The 12,378-nt window shown below is 40.1% G+C and overlaps 1 protein-coding gene across 2 annotated transcripts in view; it reads right to left on the bottom strand.

Moving 5' to 3' along the window:
* Positions 1–5,041: 5,041 nt before the first annotated feature.
* LPAR3 (lysophosphatidic acid receptor 3) overlaps positions 5,042–12,378 on the bottom strand; it is a 72,304-nt gene continuing 64,967 nt past the window's right edge. The window contains exon 3 of one of the 2 annotated variants that reach the window (XM_081055819.1): positions 5,042–6,010. In XM_081055819.1, the coding sequence (XP_080911945.1) occupies positions 5,682–6,010 (329 nt within the window). In that variant the 3' untranslated portion in view covers positions 5,042–5,681. The remainder of the gene's footprint in view (positions 6,011–12,378) is intronic. The other variant, XM_081055820.1, reaches the window with a different exon arrangement.

Below are 12,378 nucleotides of genomic sequence, written 5' to 3'. Positions count from 1 at the left end.
TATGAGAGAGAGAGATAAAGAAGGCAGAAGGGAAGTGGAAGCCATACATATTCTTCCCATAGCAGCAGGTTGGAGATTTCTTTTATAGTGGCCTATGGGTGTCCCTCCACAACTCACCTGCTTCGGGCGGCAGTTTCCAGAAATTCTTGACCAGTGTGGCAATAATTCCCTGAAAGTTAGCTGCAAGTATGAGAGCTCTGAGCTTCCCTTACTTTGGAGCTTCTAGCCTCTCCAACTGTTTTATAAGCACCTAATTGCTGATTTTAAATACCTTCCTGCTTCAAGTACTTCATTTCTGTTTTTCTAACTGAAGACAGACTGATATGTCCCATCTCCTAATTTACATAAACCTGTGGTCAGGCATTCACCTGAGAAAAACACAATTCTAATTTAGATTATCAGTAGCAGATCCCCGACCCATAAATTGTAAGCTGATTCTAACCCAAAAGGTAACACATTTATGTGACTTCTTTTCTTCCCCCGGGGTCTTGGAAATTCTACAGGGTACAGAGACCAGATCTAAAAAACACACCACCAATATCACCAATGTTCCAAGGTGATACCTTGAGGATGGCTATATCCACACATTTATTCTTAGTATTTTCAGCTCCTTTTCACTTTATTTCCTGTCAATTATTTGTATATATATTTGATTTATAATTTTGCTCATCTTTTAAGGGCAGGGACTTTTTGTTTGTTCCCTAGAATCTAGGAAATGTTCAAACATGTTGATTAAATTAAATGTAAAAATAAATGTGTGGTTTTCTATTTGCCTTGATGGTGTAAACAGCAGCTTACACATTTTGAATTTAAGTTCATTTTAGCAAGCATAAGCAGATCATCAAGCCTCTTAGGTTCTCCATTTTGATTAGCAGTTTCATTTTATTCCAGAAATCTTTCCCCCCATTGCACACACCCCGCAGTGATGATGGGTTTACAATTATACATTTCACACCTGTCTTAATCTCGTAGATTTTAGATGGTCTTCCTAGGTGACTGTCATGCAGGGTTTCAAGGGGGGTCTCTGGTCCCGCTCCCCACATAAGAACGCAGGACATGGTGAGGCCAAAAAGGAACACCCACGGACCCATAGGTAGGGGAGTCATACCACTATAGTTTCGCTGGTGGCTGGGTTGGAGAAACAGGAAGCAGGAGCCACAGGATCGGCAACCCACGGTTCGCTTCTCTGCCAACGAACCTGGCTTGCTAACTGCAATCCGCCTCTCTGCAATCCACAATCCACCCTCTGCAAGCCACAGCTTGCTAGTTTAGCCACGGCAGTTATATCAGTGGCTAATGGCTAACCGGTAACAGCTGATGGCCAACTAGTCACAGCTGATGTCCATCTATTACCCGAGCCAGCACCTTTCCACATGAGGCCGAGAGCCTGGAAACTGCTCTCTGGGGCTCTGTCCCCACGGTGATTCTTATGCGCTAAGGCTTGAGAACCACTGCAGTCAATAAAAACTGAGCTCCTTCTCTTTGGAACCCCTATGCAAGAAGTGAAATTCAAAGAATTTAAAGACTTAGGGTTTTTTTTAGGATCCACATCTGGGAGGTGATGTATCACAGAATTTTGGAGCTGGAATGGTCCTTACAGATCATTTAATGTGAGACCCTCATTAATAAAGTCAGCAATCATATCTAGAGTTTCATGGGCAGTTTAGGGCAGAACAAGAACCAGAACCTAAGTTTTCTGACTTTTGGTCTTGTGCTATCTTAAGATGGTTGTCATATGCATTTGTGTGAATGGTGAACTGAGAGACTCTACGTGGGCCAGTCATGCTGAGAGGACATGCATATGTATTAGTACAGTTTTCTGCAATGTAGCAGTCCAGTTTTAACAAAATTAGTGTATTCGATGATTTCCCAATAGATGCAGATAAAGTGTCTTGAGGAAGGGATATTGTTTTCTAATATGCACAAGGGTGTAACATGGGCTTATGACAGGCAGCCCCCCTGTTCTTCAATATAACTTTATGATTAATATAGAATGTGCAGGCACTAATCTCAATAACAAATACAATACCGATGCCGATTATGGAAATTTAAGTTACGCAAACTTGAAGTTGCTGACATAGAACAAATTTATAGTTTTGCTGCATAAAAATTGCAACTCTCTAAAAAACTGGCAAGAACTGCAAATTCCCAAACTGGCTGACCCAGTGGATTGCAAACCAGTTCACGGACCAGCACACAGAGGTGAGGTGCCGCATTATATAGTGTGATGTGACCTGCACACTTACTGATACGAACTGAACCTCCACATTGACGTTAGTGACAGACATGCTACTGTTTGCACTGTAAGCCCTCAGCTCTGAAGTTACATATGATAAAGCACTCGGCACCCCTAACCACGACCATTAACAGTTTACCATCTGCTAATTTAGGAGAAACAACACTCTAGAAAGCACTGGAGAGGGTACTGCAAAGATAAAATATAGCCTTAGCCACCCCTCAAAAAAACCCCCCACAACAACAGCATCTCCCATCCTAACATGATTCCTCTGTGAAAACTAGTCTTAAATTATAAGTATTTTAAATTATGTCATGTGTTCAGGAGAGCCACCCTCACACAAATTGCATTTTCCCTTTAAAAATGCTTCATGTCTTTAAGTGATTCTAACACCAACTTGTATGCCTGAAAGACAATGTAAAAGTGGAAGGAGCCCTAAGGGTTCACCATTTAATATCGTATTTAGTGGTCCACCAAGGGGATATACTTCTCTAGTAAGCATCCCAGAAGTCGGATCTGGTTTTGTGTGTTTTTAACTCTTTTTAGTACAGTGAGAGGTGTCATTGTGTAGAATAACGCTTTGATTATTTTTACTCCAGGCACTAACAGGGCTTAGGTTTGTTGCTAAGTCGCCTTCATGGGCATCTACAATAGGGTTTACTTTCATTATGTTTACTCAATCAATTAAAAAAGAGGGCCAAGCATGCTATTGCCGCCCTCCCTGAATGATTAGAGGATTAATGAGCTAATAAGCACAAAATCCTTTTACCCTCCTGAGGAAATTAGCCTACAAACATGGAGCAGGGCATGCCCTGTAGTCTATGTGGGGGGGGCCATCAACAGAGCTGTACCTCCTAACCCCCCGCCCCCCACCACGTGAGGCTGATGCAGCTGACTTTATCCAATCCTGGATATCCATCCAACTATGGATTATGCCCATGCTCTGGGTACCAATGAAGCAGGGACATTGAAATTTCTAAATTTTGATTTTTAGTGTTTATGAAAAGTATCCAAGTGTGGATTGTGAAGGAAATTAGAGTTTTGATGGAGGTTTACATTTATCCTACGGTTTAATATTGTTCTAATTTGGAATTACACAAATTGGGGGCAGGTGGTGCCATCATCATTTCAGTGCTTGGGCTTCTAAAGATCATATTATGGCCCCAGGCCGACCACCCACTTTTAAAAGAATTTCACCAAGAAATTTCAACAATTTATTTCCAACAACATCTTTCTTTCCAAGCAGGCAGTTTTCATGAAGGACTAAATTCTCCCACCAAGACAGACTTATCAGAATACCTTGGATGGTGCTAAAAATCGAAGAAAATTAAAACCTGTTTGGCCACGGAGAAGCCCATATTTTGAGTCAAGGAATGGTCTGAAAAGGTCCAGATCAAATTTTTAGAACCAGCATCTCAATGACTTGTAGATAAGCTTGGGGTCCTAGATTTTGAGGAGAAACCTTCTTTCTTCATTTTTTTTTCCAACCGAGAGAGGGGTTTGCCATGTTCTCAATGAGGCTTGTGGCTGCTGCTGCCCGTTGTCATTTCCAAATATACGTGACTTCTCTGCTCTTGCACCAATGCTGAGATATGTGTGTGCATAAAAACAAAAGCTTTATATATTTCCACCACAAGCTTTCACGTGCTTGGATCCCCTCCAGACACCATTCTGAACATGACACTCTACTGCAGGGTACTAAAAACAGTCCTTCCCTCAAAATAAAACCTTCAAAGACCCCTTAGTAGCTATTCAGGGATGAGAATTCAATTTCCACTCCCCACCCTTTGGCCAGCTGTAGCTTCAAGATGCTTACATAAAATAGAGACAGTACGTACTTCGTGGCAAATGTGATTTTTCTTTTGCAATAAAAATGTGTGCTATACTTACTACAAGCTATATTTTTACTTAGAAAATACACAAAGCAGCAATGCACTTCAACAAGAGAGAAGATTGTTTTCAAAATTTTATTTTATAGGTAGCTTTGATATAAGCTTCAAATAGACCCACTTACTACACAGAGTTTGTGAAATCTACACCTTCAAATCATAATACTCTCTATTTTAGGCCATTATATCTAAAAGCATGACTTTACAAATCCTCTTATAAGTAGTTCTTGCACATAAATGTTATATCACAATAGCAAAACAAAATGTAAACTTCTTTCACAAACTACATAAATACTATAATATCTGCCTTGAAGTTATTCTTACTTTAAAATCAGAATATACTCTAAATGCTTTACATAGAAAACTTTGGTCAGTAGCCTATGTATATGAAACATTTTTTTTCTTACTGACTTGCCTTTCAGGTTGCCTACTTAGGTCTTTGAAGGAGAAATATTTTAAATAGGACCCACATCAAAATTCAGTCCACAAGTAAGACAAGTACCAGAAGCATGTCAATAACTGTGGGCAAAATATGAGATGTGAAAATTATTCCATATACTAACTCTGACAAGCCACCAGTGGTATGGAGGTAACTGAAAATAAGGACTCGAGTTGAGGTCATATTTGATCTTATATGTGGAAAGAATTCAGGCTGCTCGTCACTATACTTTTACTCTGCTGTATGCCTGTTTTCAAATGAATCACCTCTTTCTCTTTTTTAGAGCACAACAGGTCATTTCTATAGCTATAATCCTAGAATAGAAAGTCTAGGTGGCCAATGAATTTACTTCACTACCACTATCCTTGATGTATTTAAATACAAATTTGAAATGTATAAAAATATACAGGCACGTTTATACACACATGCATGCTTAGAGGACCACATTAGACTTTTTTCCTTTTTTTTTTTTTTTTTGCTTTAAGAGAAGTTTTTTAATATTTACCTTTTTTGTTCTTACTTCAAATCTTTTTCCTCAGGTGGTCTTTCCGTTAAAAATCAAGTTTTATCTGGAGCCCTTACTGATTTGTTATTCTGATATTCCTACTGAACACCGAACTACTGGCCATGGTTTCTTTGAGGAAAAAAAAAATATCATTGCTGAAACATTTTAAACCATTTTCATTGCATGCAGAAAGAACTACATAGGCTTTCCAAGCAGCTACGCAAAGTGGTTCAAGTAACATTATTATTTATTTTGGCCTTAGCCCTTTACCAATATCTTTGAAAACACAGAGAGAATGGCTACAAGATGGCTGCAGAGCCCTGAAAGCATGGCCGGGCCGGGGTGGGGGCTCCACGCGGTTCACAGGACAGCAAGCAGGAAGGAATCCACTGTGCTTTCTTCCCTCTTTCTGTGCATTTTCTCTAAATGCACTGTGTCCTTTCTTTACGGCCCATGCTTTTCAACTATGTAAAACACTTCTTTTTTATTTGATCTAGCAATGATTCATGTAGACCTCAAATAACACTGTGTGAGGGCTTTATTAGAGACAAGTAATCATCCTCTACAGCTGATTTCCCAGCGGAAGCTGGGGTGGGCGAGGGCGTCCCTGGCTTAGGAACTGCTCTTGTGGCCGACCGTGCTTTGGCTGATACTATCTTCCATGTACTGGCTGCCCGTTTCGCTCCTGCTGAGGACGGTGGAGAGGATGCGGGAGGGGCGCCTGTCTGGGTTCTTCTCCGGGGAGAAGCAGCAGATCATCTTCTTCATGGTGCTGTACATGTCCTCGTCCTTGTAAGAGTAGATGACAGGGTTCATGAGGGAGTTGAGCAGTGCCAGAAGCAGGAACCACCTTTTCACGTGCTGCAGGCTACACTGCGTGCAATTCAGGCCGTCGAGCAGCAGAACCACCAGGCCCGGGGTCCAGCACACGACGAAGGCCCCTGGAGGGAGAGAAAAGCAAGCGACAGGTGCTCAGACCTCAGGCTACTCATTTAAGTTTCTTCGGGCCCAGCGCTCAGTTAGCGGCATCAAGAGACCTTTAGAATTTGTTTTGACAACTGCAAAGCAAACTTCCACCTTTCACCTGAGCATTTTGAGACCTGGGCATGTTAGAGGCAAACAGCTAAGAACCCTTTGACTATTATCCACATTCTATTGCACCCAATAAGAATATCGGGTCTCGTAATGAGGGGCTTACATTTACCGCCTGCTTACTAAGCACTACACATGCCTCATCTCTGTTAGTTCTCGGAACCACAGTAGGAGGCTGCTGGGGTCACTGTCCACATTTTGCAGATGAGAAAAATGAGGCCCAGAGGCATTTGTGGGCAGGCCTCACACACTTAACCATACACTCTCATCAGAATTTCTCAATGCTTTCCTGAAAAAAAGACACATTTCATCTATGGCATTCTCCATGTCTTTTAACTAAGTCACCTGCTCAAACATTTTAGTCTTTCTAAATCCAAGCTGGTGCTTAGTAAGCACTAGGTTCTTTTTGACACATTTGGCACAGGCCATATGCTTAAGAATGTGCGGTCGATTGAGATTTTTTTGGTCATAAATAAATCTTTCATAATGAGATAGAGATGTGCTTTTTAGCCCATTTATTTAGCACAATTTTAGCACCAACTGCACATGAAAGGTAGTCTGAGTCTCTAGCCATCTGATGATACTTACCTTACCTCTAAACTTTGACATGTTCAATATTCCTCCACTTAGTCATCATCACCTCAGATAACAGAGATTATACAATACTTACTATGAGCCAGGCACCAATGTAAACGTTTCCCTTTATTAACTCATGGGACCACACAATGAGGTAGGCATCGTTATCAACCCCAGGAAACTGAGGCACAGGAGAAGTTAAGTAACTTGCTCATGATCAAATAGTTTGTAAAGGACATCTAATTTTGAACCTAGGCCATCTTTTGCTATAGGCTGTGCTTTGGGTTATAGTAAGACCTGCCTCCATACTGTGATGTGGTTGCTTTCTTCCAAAGTCCTTCTCATTTCTAAACACCTTTGTTTATCCATTCAATAAATATTCCCTGTGAGCTTACAATGTGCCAGGAGCTGTACTAGCCCATGCACCCGTGGACCTAAAGTGCTAATTCAGGAGACAGAATAAACAGGCTACTCTGCAAACCACATCACCAGTGCCATGTTTCCCCAAAAATAAGACCTACCCTTAAAATAAGCCCCAGTTAAGATCGCATTTAGTACATTATAACGATGTTCCAGGAGAAGATAACATGGCTGTATTTAAATAAATGTAGACTGTTGTCCATGAAAAATAAGACATCCCCTGAAAATACACCCTAATGTGTCTTTTGGAGCAAAAATTAATATCAGACCCGGTCTTATTTTGGGGGAAATACGGTGTAAGACCCAGTCTTATTTTCGGGGAAACATGGTAGTTACTCTTACTGGTGAGAATTAGTCCAGAGCAGTAGTCCTCTTGTTGTTTTATCTTCTTTCTGTGAGGTATAGTAATAAGCAAGTCAAGTCAAGAATTATACAGAGGTGGTGTGAAGCTATGAAATGCCATAAGCTTTGGGGTTAGACAGGTATGCCCAGCTCCTCACCTTATGAGCTACATGAAGGAGGCAAATCACTTCTCTGAACCTCCCTTCCCTCATTTCTAAAATGAGGGTAATAATCAGGACTGTCAGGGCTGGTTGTGAAAGACACAGGTCATGGAAAGGGGTGTCCCACACTGAGTTGGTTATGTTGAGATGCTTTGTCAAAGACATCTGCCAAAACTAGACGTCTAGAAGGTATCAGGAGAATTTAATTTCCCATTTCACAATTACAGCTCACCCGTGACACCTTTTTTTCTCTACCCTGTATTATTTTTGGTCTGGCTGACATATGTGGATGAAGAAGTGAACTTGGAGAGAAGAGTTCAGAGATTTGAGTCTTAAGTCTTCACTTACTGTACAACTGTGGGAGACCCATGTCATTAACCTGGGTTTCAGCTTCCTACGCTGTCAATTGGGGACTTTAGGCTAGCTCTAGGGTTTTGAAATTGTGGGTCTGGACGGTTTAGTGGATGTGCAATCAACTTAATGGGTTTAGACCCTAGTTTCCCCCACTCCCCACCCCCTGCCGCCCCTTTGATCAAAGAATGGAATGGAAAGGCTCAGACTGTCCTACATAGACTAAGGGAAACACTATTTCATAAAACTTCTGTTTCATTTTTACATGCCATATTTATGTGTGTATTATGAAATAAAACATTATTTTTCACTGTTGGGCTAAGTCAAAAAGTTTGAAAAACACTAGTTTAGATCATCTTTAAGGCCCCATCCAGCTCTCAATGGTTTGTATTTCCCATGACAGTAACACTTTTGTTCTATCTACTACTCCCAAGAGAGGGTTACTATGTTGTCAAGAGGGAAGAACTAAATGAACCAGACATCAAAAGCCGTAGCTACCAACTTTGATGTGAAGATTTTTTTCGGTATGAAATTGCATAATTCCAAAGAAATTCTAATCAAGGTCCTTGTGTTAATGAGAAGGAGAGAAAAATATTGATTAATTTTATATATTGCTAAATACATACACCAAAATTTAACAGAGTATGTAAATTCAAACCAATGGGAAGGGAAGAATGAAACTATAAAGAAAAGATAAAAAGATCTCAAATCAAAAGAAATAAGGGAGGAGTGAAACATGCAAAAGTGGGACAAATAACAAAATAAGATGCTGGAAATGAGTCCAAATATCCTGATAACCAAACTCAGCGTTATTTGTGGTATAGTTTTTTAAAAGCAGGTGAATCCAAGCAATTTGATGTCTAACATTGCATCCAAAAGTGGTAAAACCATGACGAAAGGCAAGGTGATTAACACAAAATTTATGATATGGTTATTTTATAGGGTTATTTTGTAGGGCCACTGGGATGGGGCATATAGGAGGTTTTAAAAACACTGGTAATGTTCAATTACATTGGGTGGCAAGTACATAGGTATTTTTTTAAAGTGTTATTTAAATGTTATTCTTTAATCTGTACATATATCTTATATAATTTTTTTATGTATTTCACACATACACACATACCCTGTTTCCCTGAAAATAAGACCTAGCCGGACAATCAGCTCTAATGCGTCTTTTGGAGCAAAAATTAATATAAGACCCAGTCTTATTTTACTATATATAAGACCAGTCTTTATTATAATATAATATAATATAATATAATATAATATAATATAATATAATATAATATGCCAGGTCTTATATTAATTTTTGCTCCAAAAGATGAATTAGAGCTGATTGTCTGGCTAGGTCTTATTTTTGGGGAAACACAGTATACACATCAAAATAAAAAAAGATAAGAGTAAGTTGACAATATATTTTCCTAAAAATTGTGTTTTTTTAAATGGGATTTTTTTGTTTGTAAACCATGAAAACTTTTTTTCCCCCAGGATGAAACTCCTCTGGTTTGGATTAGTAAGGGGGCTGAAACACTCTAAATCTTCAAATCGATGTTCTGTTTGTCATATGTGGTAGTGATTCATATATTTTCCCTTTGTATTGAATTACATAATTCACTCAATCAACACCTGACAAACTTTTCATTGAGCAATGATTACACGCCAGGCACTGTTTTAAGCATTTTATATGAATTAACTATTTAATCTTCATGGAGACCCTTGAAAATAGGTACTAATACTACCCTTATTTTAAACCTGAGGAAACTGAGGCACAGAGAAGTTAGGTAATGTGCTAAAAGCCACACAGCTGATAAGTGTAAGAGCCAGGATTTGAACTCAGAAACCTGGCATCAAAGCCTATGCTTCTGTCCACAGGCTAGACTTCTCAGCAGAGGACCATAAAGGATCTTATTACAAAGTAAGTGATGGAAGAGGTGGGAGGTGGGAGGACGGGCTTAAAATCCCAATCATGGTATGTCATATCTGACTGTGAAGCGGCATATGTCACAATTAAGTCATTCTTTGGTTTGCTAACAGAAAGATTTTCTGGGAAAAGAAGGAAGGAAGGAAGGAAGGAAGGAAGGAAGGAAGGAAGGAAGGAAGGAAGGAAGGAAGGAAGGAAGGAAGGAAGGAAGGAAGGAAGGAAGGAAGGAAGGAAGGAAGGAAGGAAGGAAGGAAGGAAGGAAGGAAGGAAGGAAGGAAGGAAGGAAGGGAGAAAGAATTCCAACAAAAATATGTGTTGGTTATGGGAGTAAGAAGAGAAACACAAATTTGCTGACCTTTCCTTTCTACTGTTTCCAAGAATAACAAAAGGCAAGTCTTCTTTAACAGAACAGCCCAAACACAGTAACTGCTGAAGTAAAGAAAGGGTGCTTCAGCGGTGTTGTCTGAGATGATGATTATAGTTGGGCAGTAACCCTGGGAAACACCACACGCAGACCCACTACTCCTCCACCTGGCAACAAAGCTGCCCTCCAAACACACCTTGGAGTAGCTGCACAGGTTAGCTAACAGTTCATTCTTTTGGAGATTTTACTGTATGTCAGCAGCTACATATGAAGCCTCCCCCAAAAATTTTTTTTAAAAATGTCAGGAATGGTATGGCCTTGGGAAACTGTAATCTTGGAGAATTCTTGGAGAATGTGTGCAATGTCAGAAACATACAAATGGGCAACTGGCCTATTTCTTAAAAAAACAGCAGATGATGGATCCTGGGAAATATATATCATTCAGTCCCCTACCAATTTCCAATAATTTTGGAAGAAAAAACTAATACTAGTGTTTTTTAGTATTTAGAATCAATGCTTAGACCATGACAGCTGGGAACAAGCAGAGTTTTCAAAAAGAGCTCAGGCCAACCCCGAATCACTTTTTTTTGTTGTTGTTGTTGTTAAAATCAGAAATTAACAGATAGGAGTAGATCCGAGGTGTCTATCTGGGTACCAAAGGAAAAAATCAGGTATATTTCTCTTAGAGAAGAAAAGGCTAAGGAAAGACATGATGCGTTGTTAACTGTCTCCAAAACCTGAAAGGCCATCACATAGAAAGAGGCACAGGTTATCCTGGGCCATTCCAGAAGGCCAACTGAAACAAACGGAAAAGCACAAAGAGGCAGAATTTGGATGTAAGAGTTTTTTTTAAGGAAATGAAGCTTTTTAGAAGAGGAATTGATTGTTCAGCAGGTAGAGAGCCTCCCTTGAGCAGGGTATTTCCTTTGCCTGGATCTTCCGGAGATGTGGAAAGGACTTTTCCTAAATGAGAGGTAGTGTTAAGTGGCTTCTGAACTCTTTTCCAAGTAAAAAATGACTAAATTCTATAAAACTATGTTTCAACTCCCCATAAAATTCAGACACATTTGACTTGTTTGTTTCCCAGACTTGTTTAAAAAATGCAGATTCCCTCGTCCCACATCAGACCCAATAGTCAGAATCTCTGGGGTGGGACATGGAAATTTGTAGGACTAGAAAGTTCCCTCGGTGATGATGATATGCAGCCAGTTTTGTAAACCATTTCTCTAAGCTGACCCAAAATGGTTTCATCAAGCTAACCTTATCAGCAAAACTGTAGACTCTGTACAGACTTAGCAGAGAGTCATGGAAAAGAGAGAGGAGGTAAAATTCTTTAAAATAAGAAAACAAGCATCACTAGAGATCAATACCTTCAGCTCCCATTTGGACAAATGTTTGAGCACATGATACGCATAAATAAATGCACAAACACTAGCAGTGAAACTCATCTACAGGCAAGGCACCCACAGTCTTCCTCTGGCCTGTGTTGTTTCTCTGGTTCTCACTGCCTCGAATTCCTAATCTAAGATCTACTTTTCTTTCTAAGCTTAGCTCATGTTCCACCTACTCCCCCGGACCTCTCCTATAAGTCCAACCTACAGTGACCAGTCCGTCCTCTCAACTCCTGCGGCACTTTCCACCTACAATATCCACGTGGCATGAGGCACACTACCTGCTTGATTTTACTCTAATATTTCCCAAGAGCTCTGGGCTAGGCAGTGTGCTCAGGGCTTTATATGCATCCATCATTTAAAACTCACAGGCCTATGAGGTTGCTACTCTTGTTATTCCAGTCTTACCTATGACAGATTTGAAGTTTAGAGTGGCTCAAGAGTTTGTCTTAGGCCCAGAAGCCAACAAATAGAAGAGTCATAATTTAAACCCAGACCTGACTCCCTCATGCAACCTCTTGAGCATTGTGCCATGTTGGCCGTAGTTTTAAATACATATATCTCTCATATACTAAGCTCCCTAAGCACGCAGGCTGTGCCTCCTACCTGTCTGTAGCCTTAGAACTAAGTATGGAGAGATGAGTCAGTTGAACTTGATTGAAGTTTATGAAGCACCCACATGGGACCAGGT

Source organism: Rhinolophus hipposideros, assembly GCF_964194185.1.
Source record: "Rhinolophus hipposideros genome assembly, chromosome: 8".
NCBI classification, from domain to species: domain Eukaryota; kingdom Metazoa; phylum Chordata; class Mammalia; order Chiroptera; family Rhinolophidae; genus Rhinolophus; species Rhinolophus hipposideros.
Note: the sequence above shows the minus strand (reverse complement) of the source record. Positions and strands in the feature narration are given on the sequence as shown.